Raw genomic sequence first — 23,486 nt, forward strand, 5'->3', positions numbered from 1 at the left:
TTTTAGCTAACTGTCTGTACTTGTTCTTTGGAGGTGACAAGCTTCTGCAGAACAGCACTTCAGGAATGTTGTTCCTGAATTGTCAGGGTGTTAAAGTTTGTTGTTCTCATTCAAATAACATCATCTCTATTATATGGGAGGTTCTGGGATTTTGAGGATGATGGAAAACTTTCCACTTTAAGAACAAGTAACTTTTTTTGCAGAAAGACAAATCCCCCCACAAACCCACAAGTATTTATTTTATGATTAAATAATTTTTTTTTTTAAATCTATTGAAAATAAAACTGAGCTTGGAAGCTTAGTGCAGTCTTGGCTGAGCTGTGACTCCCCATCCCAAGAAGTCTGTAGAAGTGGGGGTTTGAGAGCTCCATTGGCAAGAATCTAATGTGTTCAGTGGCATTGTCTCCATGGCACCTTTGTAGCTAACATCTGAGTTTTCCAGCAGTCCCTTAAAAAGGTGGTGAAATGTTAGCCATAGTTCTGTCAGTTTTGTGCATATATTTTGCTAGAAATTTCTCAAAACCAGTATGTTAACATGTCCACAAACTGGGATTTTTCCACTGTAGCCTATTCTGCAGAATTCTTTGTATGTTCTTCCCACAGCTGCACTTCTTCCAGTTGCTGCTGTTTTTTGAGAAAGAGCCTACAGCAATTGTGAGGAATGCCTTACCCTCATGTGTTAAAAGGTTTTGTTCCAGGAGGTGAAGAATTTACATTATATTTTTGATCTTGCAGGAATTCTTCAGTGGGTGAAGCTGATAGATAACTTTGAGGCTGAGTATGAGTATGTCACCAATGAAGGAACAGTGTTCACTTTCAAGACAAACCGCCATTCTCCAAATTACAAGTTAATCAACATTGACTTCAGTGACCCAGGGGAATCCAAATGGAAAGTTCTTGTCCCTGAACATGAAAGAGATGTTCTAGGTAAGAGTTCATGTAAAGTGAAAGACTTTGTTCTTCTTTTTTCAAATTGATGAAATAATTAGACTATAGAGTAATCTTGTACAGACCTTCTTACTTTTTTCTTGTGGTTAAACTTTGTTCAGGATTTGCATTTAAAAGATTGCAGAGACTCCAGAGATACAGGATCCATTACTCTCTCTCTAACATCCTGTGTGGTCATACTGAAGTTGCTTCATCTGTCCTTGTTTTAACTCTGTGTTTGTAGGAAGATACTGTCCCCTTATGTCCTGCTTCATGTCTATGTAGTAAACATTTACTAGACAGTTGGAGATTGCAGCAAGAGGGACTTTGTAAGCAGAAGGAAAGAGCAAGCCTGGCAATAATGCAGCACACTATGAACAGACTTGTTCAGAGTTTGAGACAGGATTTTCTTTTGTTCCTGGGATAAGAGGAGTAGACAACACTTGGAAAAAAGCCTGAGGAAAGTTGAAGGGCATGGAATTCTCCAAGTATAAAAGCAATTTCAAAACATTAATTTTTTTTGTATTTTTTTGGTTTGCTACAATTAAAATGAAAGCGTTGTTTGGTTTGTTGGTTTTTTTAAACCTCATTTTGGGGAAATTTCTATGAAAACTTTGAATTAGTTTCAGATAATGTGGAAAACCCTTCTCTAAGCTGTTTTTTGAAAAATGCTTTGTGTACATTTATGTAGCCTGTTCTCCGTACAGTATAAGATACAATTATGATTTATCTGACTAGCATAATTATAGCTATTCACAAAGACTAACTGTTGCTTTTTGTGGTTTTGTGGGTTTTGTTTGGTTTTTTGTGCTTTGTTTGTTTGGGGGTTTTTTTATTATTAAGGCATCTTTATGCAAGTTCATTGATGTTTGCTGCTTTTCCAGTGAAGTGCTGTGTTGTAGAATTAGTAGAATTCTCTCTGTGTGATTTGATATAGTAACTTCTGTCTTTTCTCACCAAGACAAACCTATTTGACTACTGTTTCAAATTCCTCTTAAGATCTTGCTTTTCAAGACACATAAAAATAAAAAAGTCTTAATTTCTGTCTGCATTTCATGATGTGTCCTGCATGGTTTTTTGCCACAGCCTAGATAAAGTGTCCCCACTGTGACATAAATGGTGATTCTGAGCACACCCAGAATTGCAGTGATGTTGCAAACCATGTTGGTAAACACAAAACCAGTAAATTAGAGCTTGGTGAGACACAACTCTTTTTCTTAAGATTGTGAACTGTTTGAATCAGGAACCACCTGCATCTTAGAGAAAGTACCTTTCAATTCCTAAGCAGATAATAAATTAGACATGTAAGTGAAAAATTGCTTCCAAGTCTAATTAGATTGCATGCAAATTTGCTGACAGTCTGCAAAGCCATGCTTAAGTTATGAAGAACAGCAATTTATAAAGTGGGACCAAGCAGAAGAATCAACTTAGGGATGGTGAGTGTTCAAATAGAATGGGACAGAAGCATGTCATTGGCATGAAGTTTAGTTACTGTGTGTGGATTTACCAGAGATGTGGTTTGGGCAGCATAAGGAGCTTTGACCAGTGGCTATACAGGCACTGGCTATATATTCCTTCCCAGTAAGATAAAGCCCACATCTGCTCTTCACTACAGTGCAGTATTTAGCTCAACTCTGTTTTGCTTTCATTCTAAAGGCAAAGTCGTGCTGAGTTCATGTCTGTGCACATGCAAAAATAATTTAATGCATGCAACGCTCCTTTAATGGTTTACACATGACAGCCTTGACTATACAAACATAAGAATTGCACTTAGAAAACAAAGTTCAGATAAATGGGTTTGCTGAGGGCACTGGCCTTCATACTGTAAACACAACAGGCATTCAGCTCTTAAACGCTTGAAGGCAAACATCATCTGTCATGTAAAACCATCAGAGTGACTTTCAAGAGTCTGTTGTGTGTCATTAGACTTCTACTGTATTTGAATGTGAAGCCAGAGTAGGCTTATGTCCATTTCTCCAGCTTTTTGGAGTCATATGTAAAAGAATAGGATTAAATTAACAAATCAAAGTGTCTCCATAAGAAGATGAGGTTTTTAGCGCTACAGTAAAGTAAGTTTGAATTGTTCAGCTGCTTCCTCGTGGCAGACAAAGCAAATTAGTGTTGTATCCTCAGCACCAAGATAAGGGAGTTTTGCTGTGTTCAGGAGGTTGTAGCCCTGAATAAGTAAAAATACTCCTTCACTTGATGAAGTCAGCAAGTCAGTCTCTATGTTACGTTTTTTTAATAATTCCAAGATTTGATTTAGGAAAGCATAATTGTAGCAGAAGACAGTTAATAATTAATTGTATTGATAACCTTGCAGTCAAGTGAATTTGATCTTTCTGAGATCCAGAAATGACAATCTAATGAGACTCCTTCTGCAAAAGCTAAGACAGCACTGATTGAAAGGGTAAAGGAGTATTGCTGCATGTCCAATTTTAAATATGTGTGGGAGTGACAACTAATTACATCTTGGTAGGGAGTATTAGAATTTCCTTACAAACATTTTATTTAGTGATGCTTTAGGTCACAAATGTGTTTTACTGGTATATATAGGTACTTGGCTCCGAAAGTCTCCTACTCTGGTGTAATGAGCCTGGTAGCCACAGCCTTCTGTATAGATTCAGTTCCATAAAAGCTGCACTGTGCACATATAGGAGTAGATTTATTTATGAATAATAACTTCAGGATTAAGAATTGTCAGCATCCATCAGTGGCAAAAAGAGAAATTACACAAAGTATCCTAATGAATTATTGGGGAAGATGTTAAATAGCTAATGTAATCTAACCAAGAAATGAATACACATGCCTACAAGGCCATGTTAATGTCCTTTGGTTCCCTCATATTCTTCAAGACAGACATTTTTATTGGCTTTGATCTTTTTTGTTTTCAGAACTGCTTATAAATAAGCTAATTTGGGAATTACAAGAAAAAAACCCAAACATACTCCTGCAATGAGATTGTACACACACCTCGTTTTACAGCTTTCAACAGGGATTTCACGCAAAGCTGAGGTAAATTTAGATCTCCACCCTGAGCTGAGGAGAAGAATTAAATTGCAGCTATTTTAAAATGAAATTGAGGGGGGCCTCAGAACATACTGAAGTGTGATGAGATTCATTTCCTCCCCATTGGAGTTTGTTTATAAAGTGTTACTTCTAATTTTCAGGGATTCTAAAATAGAATCGTAGGAGAGACTCACATCTAACATTGAGCTAGGGCTTTAAATGACCACATAGCTGCAAGTAGGTGTGCTGAATTAGTTAAAAGACAGCTATGAAACCACAAATATAGTCTGATCATTACAGTCACTGCGACCCTAGTTCTAAGGCATAGGATAAACTTGCTGTCTTTAGAAGGCTAAATAATTAATTTTGAGAACTCTGCCCCCCCCAAAAAAAAAGTGCTTAATACTGGTAGAGCAGGACAGCTCAAGAGTAGCAGTTATATCTAGCCCTGTACTGGTGACAATTAAAAGAAAAACAGAATAAATATCCTGAGTAAGGAGGGATGAGAAATAAGACATATTCTTGAATGTGTCACAGACGAGATGACTGATCCTGAACAGTTCCTTAAATCTCAGCCGTTTACCAAGCAGGGTCACAGCTAGCAATGCTCCTGTACCTTGCATGCATCTGCACACCTAAACTCAGTGATACAAACTGCTTCCCTTCCCTCAGCTGGAACTTGCACTCCAAATGAAATATAGTATTTTTCTTCATACCTTTAATCTGATAATTCATAAATGCTTAAGAGTTGCAGTAACTCCCCTCCCAAAACTAAAATGTATCTTTTGGCGCTGTAGTGAAACCAGGAGGAAAAGTCTGGAATGAGCACCACGAAATTGTTGATCCTGAATGACAATGATGTGTGTGCATGCGTGTGAGTAATCCCTCGTGTTCATCTTGGCCATCAGGAAGCTTGTGTACTCTGTTACCCTGTGGTGCTTTTCAGAGTACCAGTAGCTTTACAGTCTCGAGAGTTTTGCTTGCAAAGCAGGTGCATGAAGGATTGCGTCTCTGTTGTGAGGAGCAGTTGTGTGACCACCCGTGTACAGCCCAGAGCAAACATCCTACAGAGACAGCTAGTGCAGAAGTGTGGCAGAGAAGAGGGAACTGGCTGCACTGCAAATGACCAGATTGATAAGCTTCTAATATGAAACGGTACATATATGCACACACACGCTCCCCCCAACAAACAAACCAACTGGGATGTGGCTTAGCTCCAGTGTTTCCCAGCAATAAAAATCACCCCCTAAGATCTGGCCAAGCCAGATACAGTCCCTCAGTCACTGAGGAGATGTGGTCCAGATGCATGTCCCTGACTGAAAGTTTTATTCTGCTTCCCTGATAGGGTTTTTGTGGCTTTGTTTAACTCTCTTTACCATGGAAAAACTGCATCAGTCACAGATGGCTAAAGCCTTAGGTTACTTAAGGAAGCATTTCTCCTAATGTTAGCAGCTTCAGAAGAGCTCTGGGCTCTCTTGTTTGTGGGTGTCATGCTGAGAGGGTGTGGGGTATAAAATACTTGTTGTCTTGAAGTTGGTTGGAGCTTTTCCATTAACTTAAACTTGGCAGGCTGTCACTGGGGATGACATGTCAGGGAGAAGACATATGCTTTATGTTGTGAGGGCTCATCAACGTGGACTCGTGTGTTTCAGGATGATTCATGTTTTATTCTGTAAATTACTCATGTTTTACTTCCAAGTCTACTCATAAGTAGCCTTGAGGGGTGGTTACAGATCATTTTAATTGAGGTCAGTGTGGATACCTGTTGATCTTGGAGATACTGTGATATGTGGTTGTTGTCTGCGATGACCAAAGAAACCAAAATGATCTTCCGGGTCTGTTATCCAGCTCCAGCTTTGTCAGGCCATGGAAGTATATTCACTAGTTGCTGAGAGGATGCACAAGCACACTGTACAGCAAGTAACTCAGCAGTTTTTTTGCTGAAGGCTTATGGCTACCTAGCTTTTCTACCTGGGCATGTTCTTCATCAACATTTCAGTCTGCATCTGTCAAAGCATGTTTGTACAGTTGGACACTTGACATGTTGTAGCTACTGCTGCAGAAATGAAAGGTTAGAGCTGTCATAAGTAATTAAGGTTAGTGGTGCAGATGTTTGGTGTGAGGATTGAAACTTTTTTTTTCCTGAAACTGTTTCAAAAGTTGTTCATAGCAATGTTGCAGGTGCCAAGTTGGCGGCATGCCATTGCTACTAGTGCAGGCTGTTGAAATACTAAAGGTTTTGGAAAGTAGTGGTATATGAATTTTTAAAAGCCTGAGCTATAACTTCAAGATGGTTGAGCTCAATTTTCTAGGCCTTGTTAAGAGGTATGACTCATCTAGCCCAAGTTTAGCTGTTGAAAAATTGTGTGTAATCTTTTGTAGTTATCCAAGTGGTCACTGTCATCTTCAGAGAGAAATGATCAGTGCCAATAATTCTTCACATCTAATTTCAGTACCTACCAGTGCCTCCAACTGTGTCCATCTCTCTGATGCCTGAGCCAACAGGCTCAAGTCGGAAGAGGCAACCTCTACATGTTTATTGTTAAATAAATCCCTTGCCTGATGGGTATTGTAAGTAAGTGGATTGTAAGTGTTCTGGAGAATAATTGATGAATTTAGATGTAACTGTGAAAATAACTGCTCTGTTTATTGGTATTAACTGAAAATAAACCAACTCTATATATTCGAGAGGTGTTGGATGGTTAGCTTTTTATGAAAATCCCACTTGTGTTAGAGAAACTGGTCAGCAAAGAAGTTCACAGTATCCCAGAACAGAGTATCCAAAACAGTTGGGTGAACTGCATTCTAAAGGTGCTTTTTTCTGCCCATTGGCTATAAAGGGAGCCTACAGAAATGTTGCCAGGTTTAACTTTTAAACATATGAAGGTTCCAGGAAGTGCAGGGGTATGCAGGATGTGTTCTGCAAAGCATGAGCAAAACCAAGGGGTTTGACTGCTAATGCAACAAACTTGACAGTATCTGCAGTTCTCTGTGCCAAGCATGGGACTAACAGAGACTCAGCTTGTAGCTTGCGGTCAAAAAATAGCTCTTGTTAATAATTCAGCATTGTTTTAGCTTGCTGTGTATAAGTGTAGGTTCTTAGTGTCTTTTTTTTCCTTCCTGCTCTTTCATGTCTGCTTCAGTGTTTGGCTCTGTTTTGATTCTGATTTAATGTTGCTGTTTCATAGAATCATAGAATAGTTAGGGTTGGAAAGGACCATAAGATCATCTAGTTCCACCCCCCCTGCCATGAGCAGGGACACCACACACTAAACCATGTTGCCCAAGGCTCTGTCCAACCTGGCATTGAACACTGCCAGGGTTGGAGCATTAAAAGCTTGCTTGGTCAACCCATTCCAGTGCCTCACTACCCTCACTGTAAAGAACTTCTTCCTTATATCTAACCTAAAGTTCCCCTGTTTAAATTTAACGCTATTACCCCTTGTCCTACCACTACAGTCCCTGATGAAGAGTCCCTCCCCAGCATCCTTGTAGGCCCCCTTCAGATATTGGAAGGCTGCTGTGAGGTCTCCATGCAGCCTTCTCTTCTCCAGGCTGAACAGTCCCAACTTTCTCAGCCTGTCTTCATATGGGAGGTGCTCCAGCCCCCTACTCGTCCTTGTGGCACTCCTACGGAATTCCTCCAGCAGCTACATGTCATTTTTATGTTGAGGACACCAGAACTGTATACAATGCTCCACGTGAGGTCTCACTTTCCTAGGCAAGTTCTTCAATAGCAGAAATCTTCACATAAGCCGGCAGTCTTACCTTTAGGCAACTGATTTTTTTAGTAAAAGAGTAATATTTCTTTGTAATACGTAAGTCAAAGTAATAATGTACTTTGACTTTTAATTAAAATATTCATTAGACTGCAATGCTTCATCAAATTATTAGTGAGGAATTAAGGGTCATCACAATTTGATTGTAAAATAAAGATTGCTTAAGTAGTATTTTTGCAGAAGTAAATCTATGTATTACATGTTTAAAGTTGATCTGAGAGTGTCTGTAATCCATTTTGTGAAACTTTAAAGTGTCAGGAAAATTCAAGAGTAAAACTGGGCATTTTAGTTATAACTGCGAGCAAAAATGTTGCTATAATGTTACTATAGGGATGTTTTTTTTAATTTCGTATTTATGTTAAACCAGTTGTACATGTGAATGTTAGCAGATATGTGCAGTGACAATGTAACAAATATTTTAAATTACTGCGTATTCTTCTTGTTCATACAGCCAAGAATGATGCTGTATTTCAAAATATTTAATTAGCTATAACAATTAAACCTACAAAATTTATTCTGTTTTCCAGCCTAACTTAAGCAATTTAAGTCACTGCAGAGCTAAAATTACACATGAATTACTAATTTATGAACAGTGTTATGTTGTGCTGTATCTTATTATTTCAGGTCATGGCTTCATGGATGAAATTTCAGTTAGTGTTGTACTCTGGGGCTTTGGTTAGAAAATTCCCAGATTTAGGCTAGAAACTCATGAGGAAGTTGGAAAGTCTTAGGGTAAAAAAGTATCAGTGGTGGTCTTTGTGAAGAAGAGAGTACTAAGGCTTTAGTTTGGTGTTTATATAACATAAACTCATATGGCTAGAAAGTCAGACTAGTGTTAAATTCAGGAGCAAGCTAAAAGGAAAGCAGACTGTATTGAGCTATTAGAATTTGAAGGTCTTGGAGCTGTAGGGGGTCATGACAGACCTGAATTGTATATGAAAGCAGGGACTGTTAAAGAAACTAAATGCTACAGAATAAAGAGTTTTGACCTTCAGTTCAGAAAGACTTTGTTAGCCTTAATGGAAGGGCCCCATGATACAACTTTGAACTTTTGCTCTGGAACCTGAATGTGCAAAGATCCATTTATAAAACTGTCTTCAGTACAACTCTGAATTCAAATTATTTGGTTTTATAGGACTCTGGGGAAACTGGAAATAACTGTTAAAATGTGAATAACATAAAACTGTAAAACTGAAATTAGTCAATTTTAGCTTGCTTCTGTTTTGGTTTTGATGTTTTTTCTTCTGATATTGGTATTTTAAGATGCCTTTCTCACAGTGCTACTTTGACATTACAGTGTGCCTAGGCCAGTCCTACCAGATTTTTCTTGCTCATTTTATTCCGTCTTTTTGGGCTTTGCTTACAGCAGATTAGAGAAGTCCTTGTCCATGGTACCTTGCCCATGAAGTAGGTTGCCAATCTGAGTATTCAGGGGAGAAGTTGCACACATAAAGTTGGTAGAGGACAAGAATCACCATTTCTCCTAGCCTTACAAAGAAAAAAAATTGTCCTTCTTTCCTTCCAGATATACTTTTCTAGACTTTTAACCTAGTTTGTATTTTGTCTTGTTTGTATGTGGTTTGTGACTTAATGAGAAGAAGTTGAAATACTTTTGTTGCGAGGTAGGGTAATTGTTTTTTAAAATGACAGAAATAGTAAGAGAGATGATGAGGTTTCAATCTTTTTCCTGTCTGTGTAAGTAAATAAATATATTTGTCATTAAAGATCTAAAGCCAGTGGCAGAAGAGACAGGAGAGAATGTTACATGATATATTCTGGGCAAACTGGAGCCCTGAAGTGTTTCTACACTTCACAGGATATAAAGATGGGGATTGAAGTGAGATGGTCAGTAGAACTGCAGGGATTTTTGTAGAAATTGCCAGCCCGGAGCTGGTTTTATATATATATGTATTTTTTTTTTTTTATTAGTTTAGAGTTTTCCAAAGTCCAATTAAGAAAATCAGCATTCCCCCATGAAAAAGTTCACACATCTCTGATAATTATTCTGAGGAACAAACTTAGAATGTGAAAGGTTCTTTGAAGCAGAAGCTCTCGTTCCTGCACAGCTGAGGTGGGCAGTTCTGCAGGACGCAGGACTGCCAGGAGAGGTATAAAGGAAATGACCTCTGTAGAGGATTTTATTTCTGGATCCTTTTGCCGGATTATATTGACTGTGTTACATCCTGTTCCTATTACCATACAGTCTAAAGAATGCTGTTTAACATTAGCTTCTTGAATAAACACTATTTTTGTGACAGTGGTGTGTTGAGGATGTCTCCTAAGAGTAATTCTTTTCTTACACCCAGTAGAGCTTACTTAAGAGAATACCCTGCTGAATATTTAACCAGTAAAAAAATGATGAATAGTAACCTCGAGGTGCTATATTTCAATGTGCAATACAGGACATGTCTATTCTTACGAGTTTAGCTTAAATCTGAATCATAATGATTGTTTTTATTTTCATGCATTTCCGTAAGTATTACTGGCAAAGGACAGTGTTTTGCTTGGGTTTTGCACTGAAATATGTGATATTTAAGAGCAGTAATTGTCTATAAGCACCCCAAATATATAAGCATCTTAGTTAAGCAATTCCTTACTCCTCTGTCTGCATAAATTAGCTTCAAGCATCATGGTTAGTGTGTTTCCAAGGATTGTTAGCCTTTACTTTTGGGTTCACCTTTTTGTTTCAGAAGGCAGGTGACTTTTAAAGATTTTTAAGAGCTAATGCATGTCAAAAATTTTGGTTCATGTATTTAGGAATGCTGAAGGCTATTACAGTCAGGTTATGTCTAACTGTTTTCCTTTTCACAGTTCTTTTCACTGTATGTTCTGTGGTTTTATTTCTCTTTTCTGCAACCTGCAGAATGGGTTGCTTGTGTGAGGTCCAACTTCCTGGTTTTGTGCTATCTGCATGACGTGAAGAATATCCTGCAACTTCATGACCTAGCTACTGGTGCACATCTCAAGACTTTCCCCCTAGAAGTTGGCAGTATCGTGGGATACAGTGGCCAAAAGAAGGACACCGAAATATTCTATCAGTTTACTTCCTTTTTATCTCCAGGTAAGATTGTTTTTCCCCTAGTTATTGTTCCTTTTCTTGGAAACAGTATCTTTCTCATTTTCTGTTTAGTAGTTATTAAGTATCTCTAAGATACAGATAAAACTGCTTCCCCACCATGTAGTTAAGCAGTGGTTGTGCACTTCAGAATGTACCAGTTGTTGATCCATGAGAGCTAAATAATATGCATACTAATATTTCAGAGAGCTGCATTGAGAAATTACTCAAGGCTGGCTTGTACTAGAGAGGAAACTGTAGCATTCTCACAGCTCTTGCTTCATACAGCAAGATACAAGTTTACAAATTCTGTTGAAGACAATTTTTAATGTATTCAGTGGGATTTTTCATCACAATTTTGAAGAACATTTTAAAAAGTAATATTTTTTTTTTCTGATAGCTTTGTGATGCATTTATGCATAGCCTCATAAGAGCATTCTTACTATCTGTGCTTACATCTGTTGGATTATCTGTTGGATTGCTGTAGGAATCCTCTTGCAAAGCCAGAGCTGTCCAAAACATTCTGTAATACATGTGTGGAACACCAGTAAGTACTCTAGGATTTTGAATAATAAGGGATTTTCTGTGCAATTGTCAAGCTAGTATATGACAAGAAAATGTGTTTGCTGGTTTTTGGGGGGGTTTTCTTGGATTTGGGGTTTTTTAGTTGGGTTGTTGGTTTTGTGGTGCTTTTTGCTGTTTTTGTTTTATTTAAAATTTCTTTATAGCCCAAACAATCAATAGCTAATGCAGGAAAGGATTCAAGTATGGACAGGAGAGATAGACTCCAGAATCTTCATCTTATTCCAGGGTTATAAGTGATCATGAATCATAAGATGATCCAAAGTGTTCTTACAGCATCTGATATACATTTTTCATCTGTTTCAGTTAAAGCACAGCCATATCGCAAAATGGCTGTATGATAGTTTTGATAGGTTTTCTGGTTTTGCTAAAGGATTGTGTCAAATTATTCAAAATTATGTTTCAAGCTTAGCCGTTAAGAAGTGTGGTAGATTTCCTATTGTTATCTTGCTATTTACATAACCAGAAATAAGATAGATTTCCAGTTTCTCTTTTAAACAAACTTTTAAACAGCACTCAGATCATTGCAACTGGAGAGGAGCTCGAGAACACTCTGTCTTCATCCCACCATGATGGTTCAGATTGTTCACTTGCTCACATCCCAGCTCATGGTCAAGAAGTTGCCAGTCTTACGAGCCTGCACTGTTCACCTCTGCTGATTCAGCAGAGTCTCTGCAACTGCTAAACATGTGGAGGGGAAGAGCCCAGAGATCTGTTTTAATCTGTGGCTTGCCAGCCAGCAATGGTCGCTCTCACTGCCTGCTGGCTGCTTAGGCAGACTTTTTTTTCCTTCTTTTCATCCATGTGCTTAGCATCTACAGAGAATTTGCCATGAGCAACCTGGAATATAGAAGAAAGAGGAAGGGAAGAGATGGAGGTAGACTGTATGGGAATAAGAAAAGGGTGAGGAAATCAGACCAGAGAGATAATTTTTTAGGTAGGTGTGTGGATATTTTATTTGCATGCAACCTCCATTCACCCCATCAGTGGAATAATCAGACAAAAGGTATGGAGCTGGTCTCAGTAAACTTAGATCTTCCTACATTATGATTAGAAATCAGTATAATTTGCACTTGTATTAAGTTGCACTTTTTTTTTCTAATGAGAAACGTTAACATTTAATGTTAATTGTTGTTTATTTATGCTTAATACCTACAACAAAAGTAATAGTAAACATATGTATGAAATGATGAATAAAGCAGTTCTAAAACCATAGATGCTGACACCATAAAAATAATTTTTGCTGTTCCCTGAAAAATATGGTTCTCCCTGCTGTGCACTCCAGTAAGATATTTAAGTGAGGACTCTATTCTTTCGCATTTATTTACCACCCAGCAAAAGAGTGTAGGCACCAACATTACTATGGTTTTGGATATTAACTGCCATGTTACTTTTAGTGGCATAATATAACAGAACAAGAGATGCAGTGAGGGATGCAACTGAATGTTACTCTAATATTAGGTTGACTGACTCCTGAAATGCAGTCTGTGACTGTACTTATCATGTGGTTTCCTAATATGCAGCTATTCTGCCTGCTCTGTGTGTAATGTTTGCCAGTACATTATCCAGCTTGGGTGGCTGTATATATATGTCAAATGTCTACTCTGCCTGTTGTCACCTGATGTGCTTTCCTTTGTGCTTTGGCTTTCTGGATCCCTTGCTTTCTGGATCCTAACCTTTAAGGGAAATGCTGTTTTGATACTTTTTTGTACCTGCCACCCTGCATTAGGCTTGCTTGTCACTTGTGATAAATGAAGAAAAAAAATTCCCAGCAGATTAGATTCCCTATTAATTCACCACTATAGAAAGAGGCTTTATCAGTTATCAGGAATGTTAGTTTTCATCCCTGTTCCTTTGCCAATCTGCATCTTTCTGATTTTCCACAGTCAGTGATTTAGTGAGACCAATCAGATATGTTCCCTCATTATTTCATGTTTCAATATAATTTTTATAGCTATAATCTCTGTAATAATTACTTCTGATTTCCTGAAAGTATCTAAAATACAGACAATACAGCACTATTTCAATCAAGTCCTGACCACCTCAGTTTTATTACATTGAGGATCTCTATAGAGGGCTTTTTGCCGTAGCTTTTAGTGATCTTTTCCCTGGTACGCATTTTAAATCTTATAGAGACCACCTTGTTGTAAAGCTGAAAAACAAAGAATTAACACCAAGGTTAGTTTTATGTTTCATATGTATCTGCAGTATATCCATGAATATTAGGATTTTGTAAAATGTTACCCTGTGTGCATATGCTCAAATGCTTTTTGGGTTGAATGACAGGAAATATGATTCATAGTCTAAATACAAAATTCTTCTTGGCTAATTACACGTCTGTTTAATATCTAGATTGCTGCAGTCTCTGAGATTCTGCCTCTGCTGCAACCTAGAAATCTTATACTGATTATATACATAAATTTTTTCATGGGCACAATCCTTTGGAAATCATGGGTGCAACTCAAGCAAGTCAAGTTGCCTTCAAACCTGCAGGATCAGATAGTAAAATAAATTGCATGAGACCAAATTCTGTTCAGTTACACAGGTAACCCGTGCTAGTCTGCTACAATTTAAGTGGATGATCAGCCTTTTCCATTATCCGGGGGTCTGTTTGAATTGTGTTTTTGAAATATTTTATCATAAAGAAAAAAATGTTGACCTGAATGAAATTATGATATATTAGTCTCAGTATGGTGGCTGTAGAGAAGATGTTTCATAATTGACTTCCTACTTACTTCTTCCAACATCATCATTTTCAGTAAGTGCTATGTAACTTTATGAAAACAATATTTGTGCCATTTTGGTTTACCCGCTTTGGATTGCTGGCTTTATATGGGCGTAGAGAGATACTCCTGTATAGAAAGCCTTTGCACCCTGCTTAGATGAAGCGCATATATGTATGTGTTAAATCACATGTTAACTGAAAGAATGTGTCTAGAGCTACTGTTCTTCACCCTGCTGAGTTACCTTTGCTATTCATTACTCCATCACAGCACTTAAGTCAGCATCCTTTTAATGATGGACATAGACTAAGCTGACAAACTTGCACTCTATTTTAGGTATTATATATCACTGTGATCTGACCAAAGAGGAACTGGAGCCAAGAGTTTTTCGGGAGGTGACTGTGAAAGGATTTGATCCTTCAGTTTACCAGACAATTCAGGTAATAAACATGAATCCTGCTGTCTTGCTGTGATCGCTTATGCAAGAGTTTAACAAAATTACACTTGGTTAAGGATGAGAGTGCTTTAATTAGCTCCTGGTTTGCAGGTCTGTTCGCACTCTGAAGGAATTCTACCAACTCTTGTTAGAGAGATTGGGAGATGTCACTGCAAGTAACCAGGGCAGATTCAACCCTTACTTGGCTTACATTATGAGACAATATGTTCTCTATTTTCTTTTTCCCCCATACTATGGTATTCTTTGATATTTGTTTTAACATCAAGCTGCTGCTTTTCCATGTTTTTTCTAGGGCAACTTCGCACGGCTGCCATAGGCAAGTGTGTGATAGGGCAAGACTTAAGAGGCAGTGGAGAAATAGAAGAAACTTGGAATAGCCGGTCATCTTTCCAGTAGTTCCACAGAATTCTGAGGCCCACCATTAAAGTGGCAACAATAGATGAAACACCCTGTCCCCACCAATCTTGTGTAAAATCAGTGATGATTTCTTCCTGAAGTTCATACCGTGGATCTCTATTAAGAACCTGAAGAAGAAACTGGGAGGAAAGAGGAAATGCACTAATTCATTTATTGCTAGCATCAAATATGAAATCTGCCATAGAACTGTGAAAGGTCTTAACCATGATTATTTGGAAGAAAAGCAGGAGAATATCTAGTGGTGTGAACAGAAAAATCGTATTCATGCATGCTGTGTAAGAATTTTGAGTTCTTACTCAAAAGGTTTTGAGTTTGCCTTTCCTTCAGTGCCAGAGTATATTATGTTCATTAATGCACCAGTGCAGTTACACTTGGAGCAACTCACTTTGATTGTCATAAGATCAGGATTAGACCCTTTTCTTGCAGTGCTGGAACAACTAGAACAAGGAGCAAAAGGTAAAAGCAATTTTAAATAGATACATGCATATATATAAAATAAATATTTCTAATGTAAAACCCCATGAAGCAATTAGTGACCTTTTGCCCAGATGAAACAAAGGCCCCTGCATTTAGAAGTTTATATGAGTGGAGTTAAAATTACAGACATGGATCATTTACAGCCTAGTTCTGAGAGATGTGAACATGGAGAGAAATGAGTGAAGTCTTTGCTAGCAAGGTCTAATGCTTTCAGGAAACTCCTCAGAAACATAGAGAATAAAAGCTTTGCTGATAAAGTATTTGGAGTTAACAAAGACTGGCAGGTAACAAAATTAGGATGGCAGGTTACTGATTTATAATGATGTGAACTGCTTGTTAAATGGTTCCATTATCATAATCTGCATGTCAGTATAACCAAGTGTGGGTAAGACATCTGGGAATCAGGGAGGATATATCCCACTTCAAAATCTGAAATCAGGTAGGTTGTGTCAGTGGGTATCCCACAGCTCCCTTTGCAATCCATGGAAGGCCATAAGCTACATCTGCAGTTACAAGCAGTGTGTCTTAGGGTTCATAGAATTTTGTTGAAATCATATAATCATTTAGGTTGGAAAAGACCTTTATGATCAAGTCCAGCCATTAACATAACACAGCCAAGTCCACCACTAAACCATGTCCCTAAGCGTAACATCTACGTGTCTTTCAGTATCTCCAGTAATGGTGACTCAACCAAAATAATTAGAGGTCTAAAAAAACAGTCATCGTATTGCGATGCTTAGCATATTTAATACCTGCAATTTATAGAAGAAATATTGAATAGTGGATTAATTAGCCTATATGTAGGATTTTGCATCTGTAAATTAAGAGTGGAATAGAGGATTTTTCTTTCTATACACAAAGGTATAACAAGATCCAGTATGTAAAGTGGAACTTAAATAAGCTTAGCCAGGAAAAAGGTGAAATGACCTAGGGAGATAAAGTTAAGCAACAGTGTGACAGCATGACTTGGAGTCTTTGAAAGGAGATCGGATATTTTGCTTAATCTCTTATTTTTAATTTTGTCTCTGGCACATATACAGGACAGATTCTCTGAAAGCATGAAGACAGTAGTATGTGTGCATGAGGTGGTTGTAAACAGCCCCATCTGTTTGTCTCTGTATCTCCAGACAGAAATAAAAGTGTTGGAGAGGGCAGTTTGCTGGAAATGTTCTTACAGAGAATGTGTTTCTACTGCTTTTCTTAAATTCATTAAGGGACCTTCTCAGCATAACTTCAGGGCATAGTGAGCTGAAAAAGAGAAAGAAAACAGCATTCTCTTTAGGAAAGAACTTGGTACATTTGTAATACTGCCATCAGACTCAGAAGGATAATAATGGAACACAAATACCCATGTAATTAAAAAGGGTTTAGAAGGGGTTGCCATAAATTAGAAATAATGTGGTTTTATGGTAAATCAAATTTTATGAAATAAATGTCTGGAAAAACAAAATCTCATTTTACATTTAAATCAATTACGTGCTGAAGTAAGGTAAAGTAGAAGAATAATACCAATAATTTCAAGGAGGCAGCATGCTGTTGCTATGCCCTTGGAAGCCTTCACTTTGTAAATCACTGGCAGAGCTTCACTGCTAGGCCATAATGCAGTGGAGCTCAATATCACTGTTTCTGGTTTTCTCCTTACTCACTTGTCGTGGTTTAAGCCTAGCCGGCAACTTGGAACCACGCAGCGCTCGCTCACCCCCCCCCCTCTTCCTCCCCTCACTCCCAGAGGGATGGGGCAGAGAATCGGAGGAATGTAACTCCCACGGGTTGAGATAACAGCACTCCAGTAACTAAGGTATAATACAAACCACTACTGCTACCAATAATAATGATAAGGGAAATAACAAGGGGAGAGGACACAACCGCTCACCACCTGCTGACCGATACCCAGCCCGACCCGAGCAGTGGTCTGGGCCTTCCGGGTAACTCCCCCCAGTTTCTATACTGGGCATGACGTGCTGTGGTATGGAATACCCCTTTGGCCAGTTTGGGTCAGGTGTCCTGTCTCTGCTTCCTCCTGGCTTCCCCTCCTCCCTGGCAGAGCGTGAGACTGAGAAAGTCCTTGGTCAGAGTAAACATTACTTAACAACAACTAAAAACATCGGTGTTGTCAGCGTTGTTCCCAGACTGAAAGTCAAAAACACAGCACTGCAGCAGCTACTGAGAAGGAGAAAAACATGACTGCTGTAGCTGAACCCAGGACATCCCTCCTGTTCAGTACCAGCTCTAGAGAAATGTGACCTATGTAGTTACACTGGGATCAGTGCTTATGAAGAGCAATCTTGGCTCTCCACTCATCCAGTGTTGCCTTTTATCAACAAATTATCTCAGTGTGGCGACATCTTGGAAATTAGTTTCCCATTATCATTCAAATAAAGGGAGACATCTCAGCTGAGCTGTGAAGGAGGCAGTTTGTCAGAGCCAGAGCTGGGACTGCCTGGTTAAATTTATAAGTAACTCGCCTGCCAGTGCTACACACTTCTACCAGTCCTTGTTTCCATTTGTGAGGTCCCGCTTGGACCCTTGATGATGATGCTGCTTGGAGGAGAGAAAGGGAAATGGCAACTTACTAAAGCAGCTTATAAACGGCTGTCAACCTGGATGAAGGCCTTGCACAGCCATTGCAAAATTCAGGCGACTTTGTAGGGAATTATGAAAGAAACTCAAGAGTACAAGAAATATACTGAGAATAGGCAAAGATTGCTGATTACAGGAGAATGAACACCACTGTGGAATTTATTTCTTAATTTTAATTTCCATCAGAATTACTAAGCAGTAAAGAAAAATGTTACTGGCTCTGTCCTGATCTGAGTCCTTTATGAAAGGCAGGTCTCCTGCCAAGGTTCTTCTTTTATTCACATATACCTGAATAAATGCCTACTTAGGCTAGCTATCTTCCTAGATTTGTCTGTGTAGCATATATGAAACTTTAATGAGGAGTTGTTCTTTAGCAGTCTTTGAAAACAACTGAGTTAAGAAGACCTGAATTGAGCTGCAAGGTGTCATGTGTATACGAAACCCAAATTAATGGCAATTGGAAATTGCCACAGTGCCTGTTTTTTGCTCTTTTGGATCCACTTTGCAGTATTTCGTAGATGCTATGTAGTGCAAGTGTGGACCAGTGATAAAGTTTACTACACTAAGTAAATTTATCATAGAGCAGCTGCTTTGTAGTACCTGAGGTTAAGTTCTTACCCTTTGGCAGCTCAAGAGCAAAATAGCCAAGTTAGCTTGCACTGAAGGGAGAGATGTTTCAAAATACCTGACATTTACACCAGGGTAAGAGCATGCCTGTAGGTTGTTGGCTCTATGTGACACCATGGAAGTACATAGTCTAACTTACTATGAAATAGCTTGTGCACATGCCCTTACCTTGGAAGATTCTGTGACCTTCATGAAAAAGTCACACTGTTTAAAATGCTTGCCACATCAAAAATTTATCATGACTACTTTTGTTAAATGATATATTAAGTTGTGTTAATAACTTTTCCTCTGCCAAACGCTTCTTGAAATTTGTCTTTGCTTCCATGGACACTTCCATCCATCACAATGACAAACTTTTTTAGGAAATGGCCTGGGGTGGGTTTTACAGGAGGAAAAAAGACTTTTGCAGGAACTTGGAAATGGCACTTGCCATAAGCTGTTTGCTGCATCAGTAACACAACTGCTGCTTTAAATTAAGAGCCTTTATTTTATCTTTACAAAGTTGCCAACTAAGTTCTTGCATACCTCTCCATATTAACACCTCACAGTGACACTTAATCATGGATAAACAGTCTTCTGGCCTGGCTCACAACTCACCTACTTTTAGGCTGATATGCAGGCTTATAAGTGTTAAAATTGCAACCGTAAAAATATTCTTTGGCTCCTTTTGCCATTCTTTGAATACCTTCCAGTGCTGCCCTTAAAATAGTTTGTGATGAACCAGAAACAGATGTTGCTATTGACAGATGCACTTCAGAGTAGCTCTTGCAGAAGAACGGTGAAAGTCGTAACACAACTTAGTTTTACAACTTAGTTTGATTCAGAAGCAGCTGCTGTTTAGATACTGTTGCGGAGGTGAAAGACGGACAAGTCCTAAAAAGGGTATTCTTTGGGGGAGAAGGGGCTGGGATTAATTTTCTCCTCTTTCTTTTGCAGAAGTTATATTTATAGGTAAATTAATTTTCATGAGAAGTTTATTGCGCAGTGTTTTACCCTCATCTTCAAGCCCTTACAGCCCTGATTTCAAGTTAGGAGTCATGATAGGGAGAATTTGTCTACAGTCAGTTTAATTCCTAGTGGAACTCTACACCATACAGTTTGGCACAGGAGAATAGAACACTTTCAGGAAGACACAATGCTGAAAGCAGATGAGTCAGGCTTGAGGCTGATTGGCAGAGCTGTGGGAGAAACTTGTGCACAGCATCTGCCCACGCTATTCCTGGATCTTGCCACTGCTGGTGGTGTCGTTCCATGAGCATTAAATTCCCTCATTAAGATAAAAAGTAACAGAGGGCAGCAGAGGAGGGCAGTGTCCTGTGAAAGATGTAGTAAATTCAATCTGCTTAGCAATGCAAGAGCTGATAGTATCATTGGGTTTTCAGTATGGCTGTAGAGATAGTCTTAATGTTGTTTATTTTCCTTATCTATGTGTATATGAATAGATCAGTGGAGTTTGGAGAGAAATTCAGTAGTTTTGACTCTGTCTCTGTTGAGAAAAAGCATTCTCATACCAGAGAGGAAAGGCATGTACTTTTTACATTAATTCTGAGCAGAGACAAAGAATTCTTCCCTTCAGGGGAGTAAGTTGTTCTGGCATCATTTTCTTCCCTCTTCTGAGAATCCAGCACAGTGAAAAGGGGATCCATTTTTGAGGAGTTGTACTTCCTTGCTTTTAACAATATTTGGAGTTTCAATCCTGCCTTAATCTCATAGGATGGGAGAGTAGAATTAATACTTGGGGAAAATAAGTATTGTTGTTTGTTTCTATTTTATTCCTTTTATTTCCTTGTGGTTCCACATTGCAGTAAGGAAGAAAATGAAGAAATATTGAGGGGAGGAAGGAATGTGAACAAATGCACCAATTTTAGTCATTGCCACAGTGTGGCAGACACCTGCCCTCTTGCAGGGGGACAATTTGCTTTGAGCTGCTTCCATAGGAGCTCCCAGGAAGAAGACTGAAGTCTTCAGCTCTGATCTCTGCCAGTGTTTTAGCAGTGGCTGTGGTTTTGGCACCAAGGCAACAGTCTTGCTCTGGAGGGCATCAACAAAATCACAGTGACAGCTGTGGCAGTACTGGCTGTTTGCCTATGTGAATTTAGCATCTTACACCCATGGCATGTGGTTGCTGTGAACACCAGTTTAATCTGCTGTTACCTCTTCTAATTGCAGGTCACTGAAAAAGCAATGACTGAAAATGCAGTCCCCTAGTTTTAAGGCCCTGAATTTCTTGAAAGCCAAGAGATTATATATTAAATGTTATGTATTTTCAGCCAGAGTACACTCCATTTTAAGGGGAAAAATTGGCAGTATGAAGGACTTCCATACTAGACTTCATACATGTCTAGAAAAGTATCAAGTGAAGAATTTCTCATAACGACCTTACATGCTCTTGAACTTTGAAATCCTTATGCCTGAGCAGATGATTAGCAGTTGGCTCTACACCGATTATATTTAAGGAGCTCCATCCAGTACACTTCAGATAATTCATACCAGTAATTCTCACAGACCATGATACTCCGTAAGTGTCTGGAGTAGCAACCAGATTTCTCTATTCAAAGTAAGAGGATGAAGTGATAGGACTTTGCATTGCTTTCTTCAGTCCAGTTCAAATCCTGTTTTAAGGTCTAAATGTCTGGGATCGCTTTCTCCCCTTCTTCCATACCACAGGGGATTGCTGCATAGTTTTGGATGTCGGGAGCTTTTGTTCAGCAGAATGCAGAACAATGGAAATGTGGTTTGGGATGGGAGAGTACAGAACTGCTCTTTGGAAGAATTAGCACAATACCAGACCACACAGTATGGGGGATAATATTAAAATACCAGTCTCTGAGTTCATTTGGATTGTCATACAGGCTTTGTGACTCACTAGTTCCAAGCCTTTAATACTAGATGGCTTATTTTTCTGTGGTGTGCAGGGAACTGAAGAGCTGCTTAAAATGTTAGTCTGTGGGATCTTCATGTTCAAGACATGTTTTAAGCCTATGAGAGAAGTAGTTTAACTAAAACTGTTTATGAAATATTGTTCTTATGCCTTACTCAGTAGAACTTTTTTTTGAACTTACACTGCTTTGTTTTCCACTTTTTTAGTGAATGGAGATGTTAGTTGGCATGCTTCATCCCAAGCTGCATTCTGTGCTCCACTGCTATCTCAGAATTCCTTAAAACACAAGGTGAAATAACATGGAATAAAACAGAGCTGTAACATTGAACACAGTGTAGAGAGTCCCTTTTTTACACGCAGGAGTTTTAAACAAGAGCTTAAGCAATTCTGATGGAGCTTAAAGGATTGTTTTACACCTTCCCATGTCTTAAATGATTAAATTTTTAATTGTGAATTAAAAAAAATACTTTTCTTTGTTACAATAAATGGTGAAATATACTTGCTATCAGGAAAAAGATCTTAGAGGTCATTCACTCAAGGCACCTTAAATCTCCATAGGTAGATTCTTTACTGATACAGAGATTAAAATGAGACTGTTGTAGTGAAAATGCTTGTTTATTGTCCTCTTTCTAAACAAATCACTGAAGACTTCTTCCCTTCTCTTTTTTTCTCCAGCTTTCATATTCACTCCTGTGATTGATCTCACCTCCAGTAATTAATCATGAACACATTACTATTTTAATTAACTCCCTTACAAGATAAGTAAGAATTCTATTTAATGATTCTTAGTGAGAATCTTCTTTCAACTTTTCTTCTCCTTTTTGTATAAATATATTGGTATTATTTCTCAAAGGAAGTGAGTATTATTAGCTCCATTCTAAAGGAGCAGAAAGATTCAGAATGAAATTTGTCCGTGGTTGCACATTGATGAGGTGTTAAACTGGGCATATGTTTTGATGTTTTGCTGTTCTAATGGCAGTGGTTTGCTACTTCTCTTGTTGCTGATCCTCTGAGTTCAATCTTCAGATGTGGTTTGAAAACTTAATCAAGCCAGTTATTAAAGTGTTAGACAAGTAACAGTTTGTAAAACTTCAGTATCAATAAAAAGCCCCCAGTCTCCATCTCTCTAATACTATTAAATGCTGACAAAACACTGTCTTTTGATCAGTGTGGTATTTGTGTGTCCTGTATAATGCAGATTGAATTACTAATTCCATCAGTGGTGGAGGATCAAGCATACAGAATGCTTCCGCAAAAAACTGCTCTGAAGCTTCTTTGTGGCTGTTTAATTGTGCTTACACGAAGCAGACATAAAAATGAAAAATCTCAGCACATTAAAGACTGCATGTATAGTCCTTTACTGAAAGAAAGAAGTGGTAGCTGCCACTTTTATTTTCTCTGTCCATTTTTTGAGGCTAAATGTCAAGCTTTATCATGACAGCATTGTTCAGAATGAGAGTGTTCCTCTGCAAGTGTGGGAATTTTCTGTCCATCTGCCCACCCATTACTTTGCCTCATAGAGCCTAGCAGGGAGGGTGTTAAATTGTGATAATAATGCTCCATTGAGGACAGATGCTCTGGGGTTACAATCCTTGGTTTTATTCACACAGCTGGCCAAAGATCATTAGATGACTGCAGTTGTCAGTCATTGGTGTGGGCTAGCATTCGAGCCATTGATCTAGCAGCAAAAAGCATTGAATTCCTTTACCAGGCCACCAAGACAACCAGACTTTTCCGGTTGCCTTTTTCAGTACTGTTCTAGCAGAGTCGTGTAAGTCTGTTGAAAAGTCATTAGATTTCCAAAGCAGGGAATGTGTTATAGAGGTAGGATATTGGCTTTTCCTGCAAGACAGAAACCAGCTGTTACTACCCAGCAGGTGGTGGCAGCTGTGAATTGAAAAATCTATAGAACTGCTGTAATAACCAAAGGACAGAAAAACAGGGACAGAGAAGAAACTACAGTTCCTGACTG

General features: G+C 38.5%; 1 protein-coding gene across 1 annotated transcript in view; it reads left to right on the top strand.

Annotated features, from left to right (window-relative positions):
• Positions 1-698: 698 nt before the first annotated feature.
• Positions 699-23,486, top strand: part of PREP (prolyl endopeptidase) — a gene marked incomplete at its 5' end in the record, with an annotated part of 51,328 nt that continues 28,540 nt past the window's right edge. Inside the window, 3 exons of the mRNA XM_010016025.1 lie at positions 699-927; positions 10,579-10,776; positions 14,412-14,515. Coding sequence (XP_010014327.1) covers positions 699-927; positions 10,579-10,776; positions 14,412-14,515 — 531 coding nt within the window. The remainder of the gene's footprint in view (positions 928-10,578; positions 10,777-14,411; positions 14,516-23,486) is intronic.

This window comes from Nestor notabilis, unplaced genomic scaffold (genome assembly GCF_000696875.1).
Source record: "Nestor notabilis isolate BGI_N333 unplaced genomic scaffold, ASM69687v1 scaffold13820, whole genome shotgun sequence".
Taxonomy (NCBI): Eukaryota; Metazoa; Chordata; class Aves; order Psittaciformes; family Psittacidae; genus Nestor; species Nestor notabilis.